The 19,489-nt window shown below is 36.8% G+C and overlaps 3 protein-coding genes across 4 annotated transcripts in view; 1 reads left to right on the top strand and 2 right to left on the bottom strand.

Annotated features, from left to right (window-relative positions):
• Positions 1-4,108, bottom strand: part of LOC128227479 (E3 ubiquitin-protein ligase NEDD4-like) — a 28,997-nt gene extending 24,889 nt beyond the window's left edge. For both annotated transcript variants that reach the window (XM_052938058.1, XM_052938059.1), the window contains exons 1-6: positions 3,971-4,108; positions 2,657-2,742; positions 2,171-2,255; positions 1,144-1,182; positions 545-598; positions 57-169 (exon numbers count right to left, since the gene is read on the bottom strand). In XM_052938058.1, the coding sequence (XP_052794018.1) occupies positions 57-169; positions 545-598; positions 1,144-1,182; positions 2,171-2,255; positions 2,657-2,742; positions 3,971-4,006 (413 nt within the window). In that variant the 5' untranslated portion in view covers positions 4,007-4,108. The remainder of the gene's footprint in view (positions 1-56; positions 170-544; positions 599-1,143; positions 1,183-2,170; positions 2,256-2,656; positions 2,743-3,970) is intronic.
• Positions 4,109-9,652: 5,544 nt separating this feature from the next.
• On the bottom strand, positions 9,653-10,752 carry LOC128226488 (histone 24-like). The gene is given in 2 exon segments (XM_052936380.1): positions 9,653-10,556; positions 10,559-10,752. Coding segments are annotated over 2 exon segments (567 nt in total). The 5' UTR covers positions 10,680-10,752; the 3' UTR covers positions 9,653-10,110.
• A 2,841-nt stretch (positions 10,753-13,593) lies between these two features.
• Positions 13,594-17,730, top strand: LOC128229031 (5-formyltetrahydrofolate cyclo-ligase-like). Its single transcript, XM_052940672.1, has 5 exons — positions 13,594-13,681; positions 14,650-14,778; positions 15,662-15,797; positions 16,065-16,184; positions 17,331-17,730. Exons 2-5 carry the CDS (start codon positions 14,656-14,658, stop codon positions 17,549-17,551), a joined length of 600 nt encoding a protein of 199 aa, XP_052796632.1. The 5' UTR covers positions 13,594-13,681; positions 14,650-14,655; the 3' UTR covers positions 17,552-17,730.
• The last annotated feature ends 1,759 nt before the right edge of the window (positions 17,731-19,489 follow it).

Below are 19,489 nucleotides of genomic sequence, written 5' to 3'. Positions count from 1 at the left end.
ATTATGATGACAACAGATTTGCATATGAAGAGATATTTGCACAGTATGTAAATTACCTCCTAGGCCTGAGAATATAATCTTTAGCTACAATTTCCCTGCCTGTTTGTTCCGTACTGATGGTTGTATGGTTCAAAGGAATTTCTACAAGACCCAGAAAATCATCTCTTGTCTGAAATAGAAATATGAGATAATAAACAATTTATATAACAAATGATGTCACTATTTGTTTTAAATAAAAAATTCAATGATCATGCAGATATGGTAGCACCAGTGTGTGTTGAGTGCTTAAGCACAGAGTTATTGGATTTGCTGCAATGAGTATACTTTAATAGTAAATAAGTGTATCCAACTGCATATAAAATACATTCAACCATTTCAAAGTCATAGCCAACATAACTTCATCATGCTGCTGACAACAACTACAACAACTGGCTATGGCAATAAGTGGTCTTTTTCTCCAAAAACTACTCAAACTAATAAGTAATACATGTATACAAGCAAGCATACATGTATGTCATCTATATATATATATATATATACTTACCACTCTGTTAGAGTCAAATACTTCAAACAATAGGACATTGTCTCTGGGATTTACCTGCAATATATAATAGTACTCTAATACTCGACCAAACCAAGGCATTATTCCAGTCTTGAAGAATGAGGCTGTCCCCCAATTAAGGAGGAATTGTTGTGTTGTTTCCCATTTAAGATGGTAACTTAGAATTTTAAAAGTTATATTTAGTAAAATGTACAGCAAGTATAATACTCCAGAAAAAGATATAAATAAACTTCTTTCAAACAGGAAACATATCTGTTGTTAGTTTAACTGAAGAAACAGACATGATTAAAGCACAGCTGAACCCATAATGTTTTTATTAAACTCCGTTTTCATCTTGAAACTAATACATTAGATAAGGAAATTAAGGCGCTTTTTAACAAACATGCTTGAAAGAAAATGACCATATACATTACATTTGTATTTTACACGTTGATTTTGTAAATCAGGTTTGTTTTTGAAAATTGTTATTTCTAACAGTGTGACTTTGTGGAAGTTATTTGGAAAGGGACTAATTAAGTCGGTGTTTTAATAATTACAATGTCTGCATAAAAGTTAAAATATAATAAACTAAAGCTACATACACGAAACAAAAATTCCTCTTCCCATTTTGGGTTCAAACTCTGAAAAAGAATAATATTTTTCATTTAAAAAATAAACAAAGATTAATAAACAAATCTCCAATAATCCTTTAAAAATGTATTTAAGAAATATAACACACCACTGAGGGTCATATGACATTATAAGGACCGGCCAGTCAGCCCCCGAAGGTGGTGTATATGGACTGATGGGTTGGCCGAGGTCCATTCACCTTCGGGGGCTGACTGACTGGTCCTAATAATGCCATATAGCCCGAAGAGGTGTGTTATATTTCTTATATTATACCGAACACTTTTTTACTTTTTAATAATTTTAAAGCGCCTTTGATGTGTTTAATTGAATAAATCAAATAATATTTACTTGGGAAAAAATTTCATTGTGAAAATTGCAAGCAGCACTCACCAGTTTTATGACGTCAGCGGTCCATATTATATGACGTCAGTAGTCCATATTATATTTTTGACAAGGTCCAGACCGGCCAAAAACATGATATGGACCGCTGACGTCATGAAAAAATGGATTTGTATTAAAATACATTGATATACAGACCGATCAACTTTATATATACAAAGAAGAGGCACATTTATGTAAGGTATAATATTATATTATAATGCACAATCATGATTTTCACACTATATTTTTATGTGTACATATTATGTACTAGTCTCAATTTCTAGGCATATGTGGATGTTACATTATTTTCTAAATGGGTATAATCCATGTGTGCCTTGACTCATCAGCTTAAATTACGCAGAAGTTCTCCAATACACATTATGAAAGTGTCAAATTGAAATCTGATAAAATTTAACTTGAAAAAAAGACAAATTACCACATTAAGTGAGATTATAATGAGGTTGTTCTCAGCTAACTTTTACTTCAAATTAAGAAAAAAAAGTACAATGATATAGAATGCAAAACACGCTGGACTAACATGCATACATGTACTGTGAAAGTGTACATGTTGTAGTAGCAACAAACAATCATATATCAGCAATTGGAACTTATTGCTACCTTTTTAATGGTGTTGGTGTGCACATTATCAATACAGCCAGCTTCTCTGTCTCCCCGAAATAAAGTGATTCTCACATATGGATCACTGGAAGCACACAAAAAAGATATATCAAATAGTAAACAATGCTAATTGACTCATTGATGTGTGTAAACATATGAAATTAGTTTAAAACGCAATATAAAACACACCTAAAAAATTGCAATTCATACACATGCTACAAAAAATTAAACGATTCTTTTAGATTAATTATAAAATTATACTATATTGCACATTTGTTACCCTCAAGAATTGTACAAACTTTCAAATATGGCAGTGAAAGTGAAGCAATTTTGACAACAAAGTCCATCGATGAGGCAAAAAATTAATACTCAAGTCTGAAGGGATTCTTGAACGTATCATCAAAGTTCGTACTTTTTAATTAACAATATGGTAGAGTATCACAATTTATTACATCGCAATGAAGAATATCTGTTAATTAAAGATACCTGGCTCCAAAAATATCCTTCTTTGCAAGGTTCGTTCCTGATATAACTTTGATTCTTAAAACTTTCGTAGTTCCAGTCTGGTCTGTCTGTAAAAACGTGAGAAATAAAATCAATTAAAAGACTTGCAAGTAATTTCAATCTTCTGTTTAAGATAATGTAAAACAGCAGGGCTGAACAAACAGAGAGGTACAAAGAGATATATCAATGATAACCTTACTCTTTTCAAATCCTTGGTTCATTAAAGTTCAAGGTATCAGGTGTACCGTACAACACTTTTCCTTGGTTTTAACAGTTTAACCATAACTGATAGCTACAATAATGAACGATCAGGGATTCTTTTTCATTATTTTGACATTTCTTATGTATCCCTGAACGCTACAACTCTCAACCATTTAACATCGGGCGAAAAAATTAATTGTGATATTATGCATTGATGTTGAATAATAATGACAAAATATTTTTTTATATACCTGACAGTGATCTAAACTGGATTTAATTAGTCATTAGAGTCGTTATTCTCACATATATATATTCTGGGTCACGAATACTGCTTTATACATGTACACAATCTGTCAGATTAGTCCCAGATTTACAGATATCGGAATAGTTGATAAACAATCCACACATGTAAGTGTTTTATGATATCTGATCATGTTTAGTTTTTTTGCATAATGACATAAATAAATATGTGTTTAATAGTAGGCAATAATATTTTCGTAGAAATTTAAATTTATAACGGAGATAATTTTAAAATTGTGGCCGCGAGGATTCTCTGCACAAGGACTGTACGCTACTTTCTGCTTGGATGGTGGATGTCTTGAGTCGGCCTAAGTAAAAAAAAAATGTCAAAAGACTCGTTGATGGCCATTTAGGTGGGCTACCATAACTGAATACTCCAATGATCCCCGTACTTTTCCCAAATGCACAGTGCCGGGTAAAGGAGCCACCCATAGTATGATCAGCATCTTTGGTGTGTCACTGTCAGTTCTTAACCAGTGATCTGCACCAGGGCGGACACAACACTAATAGACTACTAACTAATAAAGGTGGCTCAAAAACACTTACCTTGTTTTTCAAAACAAAATATGAAATAGGCAATTTTACAATATTGACAAAATAGTTTTATTTTATAACAAACAATACACGGACTAAAAATCACTGACATGCCACTTTACAGCAAAAATATATTGCCAAACACATCTATGCCTAATTTGGTGGGTGGGGAAAACCAATATTCCCTACGTTGTTTTGAAGTTTAAGTCGTAAGTGACAGGTCAAAATGAATACTGGTTTGAAGCTAACTCAATATCTTACCGGTCTATCCGACAAACCATGGATTTCTCCGTCCATTTATTCGAAAACTTGTATTTATTTGCTAATTAACTGTCTCAATTATTTCCAAGTTTGACAAAGTTGATAAATACCCGGATGTTACTACGGAACGCATCGGACTTCTACCTTACGAACATAAAGTAAACAATAATGACACACCCACTTATCACGTGCAATCACAATACATATTTTGAAATTGTGTCAAGCATTTTAGTTTGGTTTTGCAATAGTAAATTATTTGATGACGTTCATGAGGCGAACAAAACTATGTTTGTTTTCGGTTTCCCGAGGGCCGAAACGGGCCTACAGCATGTACCCCCTATTTTATGCACCTATCAATATTTTGCCCCAGGGGGGGGGCGGCGGGCATACACGGGACTTTAGACAGAAGACAATTCCCGACAGGCGGGAATTTGACACGCCGAATAATTCCGGGTCCCGGGTTTTAGACATAAGACGGATTTTACATCTCGGTACCCGGAGTTGTATAGACAACCGTATTTCGTATCCCGGTACCCGGAGTTTAGACAAAAGTATTGGCTCCAGGGTGGGGAATTAGACACCCAAAAGGAAAACTTGTCTAATTCCCCTGGGTCTGCCCGCCGCCCCCCCCCCTGGGGCAAAATATTGATAGGTGCATTATTGACTTGCGAATTATTAGGAACACTGTAATTATTGCTGAATTTTTCACTCATGAACTTGTTATCTTACATAAAACAAATACAGTCGTGAATCATGGCGGGATGACAATATATATTATGTATATACCCGAGTCACCCGGTACTTTACAGTATAGTTATCGGGATCGGAAGTATAAAAGTATATATATATATATATATATATAGTATATATTATACTGCCTCAAGCTCGTTGATGATTTGATTTTTGTTCGTAGGAGGTGGTGCAGAAATTAAGTCATTATTTATTTATTTATTGGTAAATTTCACTGGTATTCCTTAAGACAATCATAGATATAACACCAATTATCATAACTTTAATTAATAATAAAATAATTAGCAGCAGTACTGTTTTTATCAATAATTCGAGAAGAATGTCATGAAATTGTATTCAACATTGTATTTTAAAAGTACTATTGTCTAAAATCGGTCCGAGGAACGAAATAGCTCCTGTAATCGACTGCAACCTGGGACCGATAAGGCGCAAAAATATCTTTGTTTCCCTTAACTCGACCGTCGACCCTTTTTCTTCCTCCCCACCCTATACGATTTTGTTTTGTTTTCGTTTTGATCTGGTGGTTTAAGTAACTTCCTAAATTAATTTAATTGAATGAACATGTTAAAATTTGACCACTAGTTTCATATTTGAAATGTTCCATTGATATACGCCGGTACAAAAAGTGAATTATTACCTACATATTCTATTTTATTACATATTTTAGTGGAAACAAGGTATGTTTTTGGCCTAAATAAAAATCCTACCGTCCCACCTCCATAACTGCAATACTGATCAGAGATACTATAAATATCCTATAAATATGTATAATTAACTCTGAACAGGGAAGTGTCGCAGTTATCATGATATGACATTTAATATGATACATATCTTCAACCTTTTAAAGATTCCCCATTTTTCTATACCAAAGAGTTGTGAAATACGTTCGTGAAGAAACATTTCCATTCTATGTGTAATGCATTAGGTCATGGTTACCATGTAACGTAACTTAATTGTTGTGGTGATGACGGTTGCGGTAAAAACAAAAAGTTTTTTTCTGGACCTGGACAAACAATTTCTTATTACAGAATACAAGATCCACTATCAAAATGCAAATAAGACACGACGGGCAACCATTTGAACCACAACATTTTGATACGCGTTGAAAATAATACAACGTCCTTTCGTTATAGAGTGCATGATGCGTTGAAAATGGAAACGGTTAGTATGGTCCCTTATTTTTCTTTTTCGGAGGTTTATACAAGCACAGTTAAAACATAAATTGGGGAATATAGTTCCACACAGAATTGGGTTAAATGTAAATGTTTTGAACAAAATACAAAACTTCAGGGATTCGGTCTAGAACTTGCATACGTATTAATGAGTATGCATTTACAGCGAACTAAACAAAATTTACGGCTCCAAACAGCATTATGCCATTGGGCAAACTATTTGTAAGTGCCAGTGGGCGCCTGATTTTTTTTTAAATTTTCCATTAATGAAATATTGGTTGGTGTATGAAAATCGCGCCATCCGTTTTCCGTATCCGTGTCTGTGTCATGCATAATATATATAGTAAACTGGCACACGTGTTCGATACAAAAAGGCGATGTTTCGCGTGCAAGATCCACGACCATTCCTTAAGGTTCAAAGTCACATTTTAGAGTTAAATCATTATGGATTGTTTCATATATCACCGTCATAGATAAGTATAGTAGGTCGTGTTCAGGGTGAAACTTTATCATAAACGGAGATATTTTAAAATGACGTAGCACATATGTTCATTACATTTACACAACGTTACGTGTACAATACATACGTCATTATCTCATAGTTCAAGGTCACACTAAGAGTGTCATTATTATGGAATGCTGCATATATGCACATTTATAATAAGGCGAATCCGAGAGGAGGAATTTTAAGACTTGTACGTATGTGTTCGGCACAGTTAAACGAAGTGTCGCAAGCTAGATCTACTACCCTTCCTCAAAGGTCAAGGTCCACTTACATGCGTATAATTATGGAATGTTGCAAATATGCTCAGACAACGATGATGGTCGTGTCCAGGCAGTAACTTTGTTTAGCACGGATGTTGTTGTTGTTGTTGTTTTAGATAAATTGACACGTGTGCTCAAAACATAAAGTCGACGTGTAGCGTGCAAGACCCCCGACCCTTCTTAGGGTCACATTTAGCTTTCAATCATTATGAAATGGTTCATTTATGCACATAAATAAAGAATCTGCGTCGTGTCTGTAACCGTTTGTCATGTACGTAGGGGTTTAAAAATTTGGCACATGTGCAAGGTACATGTAATGGCAATGTGTCGCCACGACCAGGGTTTAATCATTTAGGAATGTTGCATCAATATTCATTATATGTATGGTTAATCTTTGTCCGTACTGTAACGTTGTCAATCACACAGATATTTGAAAATTAATTGGTACATAAAAAAGAAGTGTCGCTTGCAAGACACACGGCGAAGTCAACGTTCAAGGTTACACGTAGAGTTTAATTATGGAATGCTGCATATATGCACATATACTGAGTTTAGTCGGTCCGGTGTCTGGGCTGTAACTTTTTCATGCACGAATTTATTTTAGAATTGATTGGCACATGTGATACATAAAGGTAATGTAAACCATGCAATACCACGACCATAATTCAAAGTTCAAGGTCACACTTAAAGTTTAGAGTTAAATCATTAAGAAATGCTGCATATATGCACATAGATAGTGTATCCTTGTATGAGCTGTAACTCTGTCATGCATGCAGGGATTTGACAATTGCTTGCACGACCCATGAACCTAAATCAAAGTTCATGGTCACACTAAGATATCAATCATTATGTATACGCACATATATTGAACTTAGTAGATTGTGTCTGGGCTGTAACTTTGTAATGCTCGGATGGATTTTCAAATCACTTAGTACCTGTGTTCGGTATTTTAAGTCAACGTGTAGCGTCTCTACCTCTAACTTCATCATTACCCCCACACTTGAGGTCAACCATCATGCAGTCTGGCATATGCTTATAATTAAGGTAAGCTCTTTCTGAACGTTAGCATATAAATAATCTCCATTCAACAGGAGGGCACTTCGGGGGCATATGTCATTTACTGTGACAGCTTTTTTTTTCGAGCTACATGTACTTACAGATATGAAATGGCTTATCTTCAAAAGGGAAGTAAAACCAACCAGGCAGTAAAAACACTTATTTGGCGTCTCCTTATCAGGAAACGTAGCATAATTGTATTGCTACTGGTAAAACAATAAACAAAATCTTAAACAAAACTTCACAAAAACTATAATTTATTTTGAAATGCAGTAGTTAGTAAAACAATATCCGATCAAATTGCTTTAATTATCAAACTAACCGAAAAAAATACCTGTGGGTAACTTATCCAGTTTTATATTGATGGTTGCTGAATGGCAGGATGTTATACATAGACTAAATATTTGTATGTACAGAGCAACGTACATTACTTCGGTCGGGAATCACTTGTTTCGACTTGAGTTCGAGTTCTAGACGCAGGCTCAGGAAAGAGAATTCCTAAAAATTGTCTTTGATATAAATTAGATAACAAAAGATGTAAATCTGATTTTCACATGAGAGCAGGTAAGTATCAGTGGCGGTTCCAGGATTTTAAGTTAGAGGGGCGTTACCTTATGACTTGCGCTCCTCCGTCCGAACATTTTTTGTGTGTGTGCCACAGGGTTTGGGGTACAATTTTCACAATTTTATTTCGTAATGGTGCATTTTGGCGTATTTTTTCGCCTTATGCTCCAAAATATTGAAATAAAAAGTAAACTTGGACTACTTTAGCCCCCCCCCTCCCTGCAGTGGCGTAGCTACGTATAGGCTTTTTGAAAGATGACAAAATTTTAATAACACCTAAAAGCAATAAAAACCAATTGCTACTGGACCCCTTGGAACAACTAATAAGTTTGTTTTTAACCAAACGTTTATTTAAACAACTTGCACGGTTTTATTGCTTGATTTTATTGTAATAATTGCAAACATAATTAAGTCAGCTGTGTAATGCACTTATTTAAGTCCTCAAACTCACATAGAACCATCGGGCCTACAAGTGTTTTTTAGTCATAGGTACGCCCCTGCCCCGTATCCACCAACGGGTATGCAGTCGTGGGTAATTAGTCCAGACGTTTAACTTAGTGAATATGGCTGTATAGCTATGACGTCGACATTGACTATGTTCGTTTATAAGAATGTTCAATCGCGTTTGATATTCGTACTAACAAGAACGTTTTGAAGGGGTCTGTTTTTTATTCGATTAAGGGGCATTAATAAACCCAGAATTATGGGCCTTGTTGTCCAACTGCGTATTGTCTCCAGCGACATGCGTATCAAGCTTCCGTAGGATAGCTTGACCTATTTTAGTTATGGTCATTTTTTAAGTTTTGCCCACCGACAGATGAGGACGGCGACGTCAAATTGTTATCAGTCCTCCGACTTTTCTTGGAAACAGAAACGAGTTAAAGCGTTATCAATTGCACCACCGATATATTATGCTAATGTTCCTTTTATTTACGAATCCCTTTCGGTATTTCACTAGCATGTTATACGATTTGTATTAGACTTGCGCAATGTCTTCCATGACTTCAGCACCAGGTATAGGCAAGTTTCGATGATATCTGATTTTATCGAGTAAGGACTATTCGGCAGGTATACAGAGCTATTCACCTATAATTATTGGAGTTGCAGCTGTTGTTAAAATGTTGTAGTGTCATTGGTCTACTGTACGTTAAAATCGTTGCTGTACGCTTTAGATCAACTACACGATAGTTATTGATGTTTCGATGGGTACTTAAAAACCTTCATATATTTTCAAACGACAGCGATATATGAACTTATTTCACACCCGTAACCATGTCGTCATTAACAAGAAAAATGATTAAGCAGTTGCAGAACTCTAATGCAGTAACGCCGTAGAATTAGCATCTGCTTAACATTGCTGAAACGCAACACATAATGAATTTCACATTTTATTATCATTTAACCTTAGCATAAAATCAGAATGAAATATACGCAAAGTAATATTTAACTCCAAATTTATGAGCTAAACGTCACTCACAGAGTGAATAACAAATAAATGACGTCATTTCAATTGTAGAAAAGTCACAACAAACATGGATGAGTAAAATGAAATGCACTATTGTGAACACAATATAATGAGGATGATAAGGGTAAAATGAACAAGTCATACGAAAATCCACAAAACAAAGTCTCGTGCACAAACAATGATTTCCGGATTGACGACTGGGCTTGTCCACACGGTACAGTCTGTTACACCAGGATAATCCACGCGTACAGAGAGGAGCTGCCTGTAAAGAGTCAATGAGTTCATGGATGAAATCTCATGAATAATTTACACTATGTACATAGAATATACAGAATATGTACACATTTAAATGTCCAGCATTAGTCCGTTCACTTTTTCGCTGCCTTTTTGGTCGCCTTCTTCGGAGATTTCTTAGCTGCCTTTGGCTTAGCTGCCTTCTTGGGAGTAGCCTTCTTCGGTTTTGCTGCCTTTGCTTTCTTCGGTGATTTTGCCGCCTTCTTGGGCTTAGCCGCTGCCTTTGCCTTTTTCGGAGACTTTGCCTTCTTTGGTTTGGCTGCTTTCTTTTCTCCAGCTGGCTTCTTGGCTGCCTTAGGTTTCTTGGCTGCCTTTGGTTTCTTCGCCTTGGCGGGCTTTGCTGCCTTCTCAGCAACACGGAATGACCCGGAAGCGCCCGTGCCCTTTGCCTGTTTCAGGGCACCGGAAACAACGCCACGTTTAAGAGCCATCTTCAGTCTGCTGTTGACTGGAGTAGCGTCCTTTCCGACGTTGAAGTTGACCATAATGTACTTCAGGATGGCCTGTCGTGACGATCCCCGCGCTCCTTCAAACTCACGATAGCCTTCTGGATCATTTCGCTGTAAGTTGGGTGCTCCGCCGGCTTCTTAGGCTTAGCCGCCTTCTTCACCTTCGGAGTTGCTGTTGCTGCTGCTGCGCTCATGATTGTTTGCGTAAGCTGACGTGGATTTTGCGTCGATACGTAGTAGCTCCAAAAGCTTGTTTAACATTGCGGTGTAACGGCCTTGTTTATATTAATAGCGCGCGGACCTAATAGAGAGCACCAGCAAGTGCGCTCGCGATTTGACTGCATTTTATTGTATTTCCGAATATTGTGTTTGTTGAGTCAAAAAGAACGCATTATTTTGGTTTAACAAAACGGATTTTCATCCGGTTTTCAGTTGATTTCATTAGAGGATATAATGAATTTACTTTTTATTAACAAATTTTAGTATGTCAATTATTTTTTAAAGAGAATTTTACATGTAAACTTGAAAATTGCATGTTTGAAAACACATTTTTGCAACTTTGGATCTGGTGTAAACGATCATACTATCAAAATCATCAATTATGTTTTTAGAAAACATAATTTCAATCATTCCTTAATAAAATTGACGAAAAAGAATTTTAAAATGGGCATTAACCGAAGAGAAATAGCCGTTTACATTTTACCAACGAAACACAAATTTGGTCTCGGGTCGCCATTTTGCGTTGTTTTCAGTCATGATTCTACCCACAAATTCTGTCAAAAATATGTTCTAGGAGGGATTGTTAAACACTTCTATGACAATATATATTTCCTCATATCTACTTTATGAATCGGAAAGTGCACTTTTATGTAAAAAATGGTCAAGAATAATGAACAAAACGGTTCTTTTGGACTTTGGAAAAATCTCCATTGGCTCCCATTGTAAAGAGGTCAAATAAAACCAAGAAAAGTGCATTCATATTTCCTTCAAATTAACCAGGGTTTTTGCACTTTTGTGAATGAAAATGGTGTATATGTTGTTTTAAACGAATAGTTGATGCCTTTTGCAGAGACTTTTTTTTAAAGAAATGAGTTTAAATGATGGTATAGCTATTTCATTGTTGAACGAAGGAAAACAATCAAGGTTCTTGTTTAGGCGCCAATCAGGCCTAAGTCTGCATGGAAAAGGGTCTTTCATTCATAAACTTTCATATATCCCTTTTAAGGGAAATCATTTTTTTGTCTTAATATTAAGCTCTTTTAAGATTTTCTTAGTATGTGCACCTTTGAATGATTGATATTGTTTTTTTTCACACTTTTATCTCACTGATTTTATGGATACTGATTACTGAACAAAATGGACGACAATGCACGTAACATGTATGGCAATTTGATGAATATTTTTACCAAATGAGTATCATAATATAACTTCTTATTTATATGTTCATGTGTTTGGCATGTGCCATCTTATAATTATGGCCGGTTGGGATGAGGTGACCCGGAGCGGGGAACCACTGGACAAGTACATGTATATAGCATACATATATACGTAATCATATATACTTTTGATCGCATATTCTATTGACTCAGAATGTGACATGATTTGCTCACATTTACAGATTGTTTCTGCATAAAATTTGAATGCAGTTTTGGAGTATGCTAGACGTACATGTCTTTTTCTACAAGCTCTGATATACATGGCAGTATGGTTTGTCGTTATTTGGTGCAAGGACAAGAGGGGTGTGGTTTATTTTGGCCCTAAAACGGGCTCCGTCACGCTGCTGACAAGGTCGTCATTTAATCTTTGAAACAAACACTTTTAAATCATGTCCATGCTTTTTTTATCATAAAACTACAAAACCTCCAGTTCAACCGAAACAAGATCGAGGCCTAGTTCTATTAGTTAATTTTAAACGGTACGACGCTTGTCCTCATCAACCGCTCTAGATAGGTTTAACGCAACGGTGGGACAATATCAAGTTTACGAAGTGTTGAGTTTTTATGTTTTATATATTTGAAAAAAAAAATGAAAAAAAATAATGGCGGCCATGATAACAGGCATGCATATATATACGTCGATCACTATTACATAGTAACCGACAAGGGGCATCGGAATTTAGCGAAAGCATTAGTTGTTCTAGCCTTAGGCCATAGTTCACATATGTATATATGTAGTAAAGGATGTGAACCCTGGCTAGAGCTGCTTGTTCTTTAACGTGTTACACGAGACCCTTGTCTAACGTCCCCTGCGGAAAATGGTTACTTTCGTTAAGGGTGAGACGTGGAATCAAACCTGCGACACATGTATTGACAGTCACATGTCTTATCAAGTAGACCAAGGTTCTTCCATTAATAAATTATGTCCTGTTCTGCTCTCTATACAATTGTCATACTTATCATAGAAAAAATACACAAATCACAGGTACAAATACCCGGTCATCTAAGACGATGATGATTTTTCTTCTTAATATAATTTTATTATTGAAATTAATAAAATGGCATCATACAAATATTAGTATGTATATATTAATCTTGAGACTTACGGTTTTCAAACTTTATTTAATTATGCCTGGCAACAAATGTTATGTACAGCTCTAAGCGCTGCTTATGTGTACCCTTTATATAACGTACGCAATGGATGGCAACTCAGACCTGGGACCAACATCATATCTCCAGTTTAGACCAAGGGGTCGCGGGGGGGGGGGGGGGGCAAACATTTGAAGAATGTGCATGTATCGTATATTTTGAGTCATTTTGATATAATAATTATGTATACCAACATATTTCATATATATCTACCAGGTACTTTATATACACTTGATTGATGCTTGGAAAGATACACCATTAAAGTATTGCCACTTAACCCGCGATCTTTTAGCCGCTGGGTATTAAACACTCGATCTATATAGTACATCTTAAAATTACAGTGTCAGACCAGTAAGCATGTTAGTGAAGCACATTGACAGCTGTTTGTTTTGAAATTGTCGTACTTTTCCGTCGCTTGAATGTCGGAAATATGCTCTCGTTCTTTGTTCAGCGAGAGCGTACGGACGCCGCGGAAATTTATTAATAGTAATCCGAAAAATTTCCGACACATATGACCTTCACCGTTTTAATTGTACTTACTCGAAATAAAGTCATTAAATAGTTTTATTTTGTGATATTGTCTTGATTAGTGTTGGCAATTGTTCAATGCGGTAAGATAAATTGTGTTTTATTTCATACATTGTGCATAAATCGAAAAAATTCCATGTCGAAGCATTAATGTTATATATTTGTAAGTGCCCAGAGCAGTTTCGTACCCAAACGTTCTCGTCTCACCTACGGTTTAAGGGTCTGAAACTGTCCGCGAACAGACCGTTTGATGCAAGAAAATATAACTTCGGTACTCCACCATGATGCAAATTCATAATAAATATATGTATCAGTTATCTAGTACCTGTATAGTATGTTATGTAGCATGTAGATATTTATGGGTTTATACCGAAACTTTGGACGGTTCCCTAGTTGTGTTAATTAATCTCTTGGCCAAAGAATTTAAAAAAAACATTCGTCCGTACACAGACACAAGGTTAAGTTTTAATCAAAATAAGAAGCTGATTGTAGGGTTAATAATAACTGAAACATGCAAGTTAAAAAAAGTCCCAGGCTAGTGGTCAACCCTGTGTTCGAACTGGGACCAATCTAGTATAAAACAATAGACGTGTTTACGGACTTGCCACATCAAAAATGCTAAAGAAAAACTGTCAACGTACAATTATTTGGACTAGGACCAATCCTACTCCCAAGGTTCGGAGATCGTCCTGAGTGACTTTGAACGATAGAGCTGTTGAACGATTAGCAGATACATGTGTCTCGATTTTAATACTCGAAACAGATGTATAGCATTTTAATTAGTAAAGAACTCTCGGCTCTATGGAAATGAACGGGAATTTTGACCCGAAATTGTGCGAAAAAAACCAGGCATTTTTAGTTTTAATGTGCGGAAAGGGACCGTTTTTACAATATTAACAAACGTGGCATCACTCCAGAAAATCTAGTGCCAAAGTCGTCGATTTGTTTCTTTGCGTTTATAATCATTAGAAAGACAGACCTGTCATAGTGTTAATGTTACAAAATCCTAACAATTATGTTTATTAATTTCATAACTAGGTTTTTTTTGCAGGCTATAATGTTCAGGATGACGACGGTGTTACAACAGACCAAAGATGCTTTACGGAAAACTCTTAAACAGAAGCTGGCCAACATGACAGAAGAACAACGTACCTTACAGTCTCAGGAAATAGCCAGAAAGGTATATGCAATCCCTTTTAATTATTAACTACGATAAACGTTTAACTGACATGGTAGAATGTCGTGTAACAATGTTTGAATGACGAATTGGGTGGTGTACTGTTGCCATGGCATGATAGAGGGTTTGGCCACCAAACAGGGGTATTTAGGGGTAACACCCTCGTGATACTGTCGAAGAGTACATCACGATTACTGTTTTATTACACACGTTTCCCGTCTTATCTTATACTCCTCATTGCTTAACTTATTTTAAATTGCCAAATTCCGTTGCTTAAACTATTCATGACATATGACATAAATGCAATTTTAAAACACTGAAATGCCATCCACTGTAATCATATTTTGAAAGCCGGATGTGGGGGGGGGGGGGGGGGGGGGGGGGGGTCCAAAGACAATGATATGTGTCCAGCAAGATTTAGATCATTTAAAGCTGCACTCTCACAAATTGAACGTTTTGACAACTTTTTTTATTTTTTGTCTTGAACGAGCCAGTTTTTGCGAAAATGCATGGAAAGCAGTTATATAAGACTGCTGACAAAAAATAGATCGCAGATTTTTATATACAAGTTCAACAATTGATGTTTTATGCATTTTTCTTAAACCATTAGTAACGGTTTAAGCCACAAAACATTAATTTTCGAACGGAAATATGAAAATCTGCGATCTGATCTTTTGTCAGCCATCTTTTATCATTGGTTTGCAGATATTTACGCGAAAATTTGCTCTTTCAACGCAAAAAAATAAAAAAAAGTTGTAAAAACGGTATATCTGTGAGAGTGCAGCTTTAAGATTAGATTTTATATTGACACGCACATTTTCGAAATCTTGTTTTAATCCATTTGCGTGTGCAATACGATTTTGATCACCGGAAATCCTATTCCCAGGTTCTGTCTCTGCCAGAGTATGCCGGCGGCCGTCGGGTGTGCCTGTATCTACACATGAAGGAGGAAGTGCAAACTGTCGCCATATTGAGAGATGCCCTCGCTACCGGCCGCGAGTGCTTCATACCGCAATACATAGGTAATAGGAACGAAGATATGGTTAAAGTTAAAGAAAACAGTACATTTTACCTCTTATGATAATATCACATAGTGTTTTTGTACACTAAAGAATTTCGAATGCAAATGCACTATTTATCAGCCACTAGAACTCGTTAAAAGGTCGCCAGGAAAAAACTTCAGCTGAAATTAATTGCTATAACATTATTATTGTTACAAAAATGAGTACTTATCTTCAGAATTGAGTTGGGAGTTTTGCCAACTGGAAAAAAAATCTTTGTTATTTTAGGGCCGAAGATGAAGATGGTAAAACTCGAGTCCTGGGAGGATTATCAACAGCTACCGGAGACCAAGTGGAAAATCAAACAGCCTGCCGACGACGACATTAGGCCCGACGCCTTGGAAACAGGTGCCTATACATGAACACGACTATAATTCGTTTATTCTTAGTAAATATGTGTAAAAATGATCGCTATGAAACAGTTAATGATCAGTATGACTAGTTAGAGGAAAGTGGGTTTTTTCCGCCGAGGGTACGAACTTCTTCGGAAAATAAATGCGAAATAGACAATTAAATTTGAGTACAGATTATTTTCTATCTTTTTTTGTACATTTTGGATTATATTTGGCAGATTTATTGGCAATATAAATATTTTTTACCAGCGGGCGGCCTACGGAATCTACGAAGTGTTACGGAAAGAACATAAAAAATGCATGTTTTTTTTGCATTTTAAATGGAAAATACCTAATGTATTTAAGTTTTGTTGACTTCGAAGTAATGGAGGAATGTACATCCTACATGTATATATCAACAAAAAATAAAATCGATACAGGAAAACCAAAGTATATTATTTTTTGAGAAATGCTTTCATGATTGCTCGAAAATTATTTGAGGTTAGCTTATGAGTAATAATGATGTGATATCAACAACATATTTCATCTAGGTTTAAGAAGGTAGTGTTCTGTAGATCCGAACAGGAAATAAAACTCTTGCCATATATTATTTCTATCGAGTTGGCCATCTGGTTGCACGGACATCACAGTGTCAGTGGCTGCCACATCCGTAAAAAAACGTCTTTACTTCCGTATAGCATACGTGGGTAGCAAATTTGTGCAAACCCTATTAGTATTTGTGGGCACTTTGAATTGTCTGCATGTGCCGTCTCTGATAGATATTGGGCCAGTGTTTTCCAGAGTTATGGCCCTGGCTCTTTAAATCTGGCTAAACGTTCAACCACTCATCACCAAACTTGGGTTCCTAATATAAGGGTGGACGTATTTTGTGTCAGTTGGGGATCTTGTTTTTGCGTATTATGGTATTTGGGGAAAATAACATAAATTAATACAACCGAAAATCTGCTATTCGACGAAAAAAAACACACTAAAATTTAAATTGAGTGTGGGTTTTTGTTGTGCGCGCGGGCGCGTGCGTGCGTGCGTGCGCGCGCGTGTGTGTGTGTGTGTGTGTTTCAAAATCATAAGCACATCCATTTACTTTACAGTTAATGCATACTTGAACATGGTCCTTCATATACAATAATGAATTTTATTTCAGGCGGTCTCGATATCATCCTGGTTCCCGGTCTCGGCTTTTCACAGACGGGAGAACGGCTGGGGCGTGGCAAGGGTTATTATGACACCTACCTGCAATCCTGCCAACTGAGTGGTTCCCGGCCGTACACCGTGGGACTCGCCTACAGGGAACAAGTCTGTGATGATATACCTACATCCGATCATGACATGAAAATTGACATTGTGATATCCCCTGATAGATGAATTGTTTTCTTATTTATTAGTTAATGACTGTCCAAAGTTTTATCAAAATATTTAACAGAATCATATCGCTTCATCAAGACTGTGATTTTGGTTGAGCATTTACATCCGTGCGGTGCTAAACTAAGTGTTCTTGACATGTGTATATAGGTCTGTCGCAATAAATTGCTCAAAATCATAAAGGTGGTAATTTATTATTAATAATTATGTCGCTCCCTCAAAAGGGGACACATGGTAATTTCGCGCTTGCTGTCAGTCGATCTGTCTATCCGTCAGTTCGTTTTCCTGCCCAAGACAAGCAGTATTACCAGTATGCATTATACAAATAATTCTCTGCTTTAAAACATCCAATGTTTATCATGTTCTGGCGACAGCTCTTGTCTGTTGATATTGTTGTAACGGTTGCATAGATACTGGGCTCTTTACATTGACTAAGTGCTGGGTTTTGTCCAAACAAAATGTGTGCTCGTTTTGAGTACTTTAAAATATATTAAAATTGTTTTGTAAGTTTTCTTTTTAATATACTTTGATGTACACTACATGTACATGTAAGTCTATATTGCTTGCGCAACGGTTTATGTACGTTTACGTCTTTATCGCCTGTCCAACGGTTCATGTAGGTGTACTCTATATATCGCCTGCTCAACGGTTCATGTACGTGTACGCCTATATCGCCTGCGAAACGGTTTATGTATATATATGTCTATATCGTTTGCGCAACGGTTTATGTACGTGTACGTCTTTATCGCCTGTCCAACGGTTCATGTACGTGTACGTCTATATATCGCCTGCTCAACGGTTCATGTACGTGTACGTCTATATATCGCCTGCTCAACGGTTCATGTACGTGTACGTCTATATCGCCTGCGAAACGGTTTATGTACGTGTACGTCTTTATCGCCTGTCCAACGGTTTATGTACGTGTACGTCTATATATCGCCTGCTCAACGGTTCATGTACGTGTACATCTTTATCGCCTGCGAAACGGTTTATGTACGTTTACGTCTTTATCGCCTGCGAAACGGTTTATGTACGTTTACGTCTTTATCGCCTGCGAAACGGTTTATGTACGTGTACGTCTATATATCGCCTGCTCAACGGTTTATGTACGTGTACATCTTTATCGCCTGCGAAACGGTTTATGTACGTTTACGTCTTTATCGCCTGCGAAACGGTTTATGTACGTGTACGTCTTTATCGCCTGTCCAACGGTTCATGTACGTGTACGTCTATATATCGCCTGCTCAACGGTTCATGTACGTGTACGTCTATATCGCTTGCGAAACGATTTATATACGTGTACGTCTCGCCTGCTCACGGTTTATGCACGTGTACGTCTGTATCGCCTGCTAAACGGTCCATGTACGTGTACGTATTTATCGCCTGCTCAATCGGTTCATGTACGTGTACATCTATATTGCCCGCGAAACGGTTCATGTACGTGTACGTCTTTATCGCCTGCTCAACGGTTTATGTACGTGTACGTCTTTATCGCCTGTCCATCGGTTCATGTACGTGTACTTTTATATATCGCCTGCGAAACGGTCCATGTACGTATACGTCTATATCGCCTGCGAAACGGTTTATGTACGTGTACGTCTTTATCACCTGCTCAACGGTTTATGTACGTGTACATCTTTATCGCCTGCTAAACGGTCCATGTACGTGTACGTATTTATCGCCTGCTCAATCGGTTCATGTACGTGTGCGTCTTTATTGCCTGCTCAACAGTCCATGTACCTGTACGTCTTTATCGCCTGCGCAACGGTTTATGTACGTGCACGTCTTTATCGCCTGTTCAAAGGTTCATGTACGTTTTCGTCTTTATCGCCTGTCCAACCGTTCAAGTACGTGTACGTCTTTATCGTCTGTCCAACGGTTCATATACGTGTACGTCTTTATCGTCTGTCCAACGGTTCATGTACGTGTACGTCTTTATCG

The sequence above is a fragment of the Mya arenaria genome, chromosome 3, assembly GCF_026914265.1.
Source record: "Mya arenaria isolate MELC-2E11 chromosome 3, ASM2691426v1".
Lineage (NCBI taxonomy): Eukaryota > Metazoa > Mollusca > Bivalvia > Myida > Myidae > Mya > Mya arenaria.
Note: the sequence above shows the minus strand (reverse complement) of the source record. Positions and strands in the feature narration are given on the sequence as shown.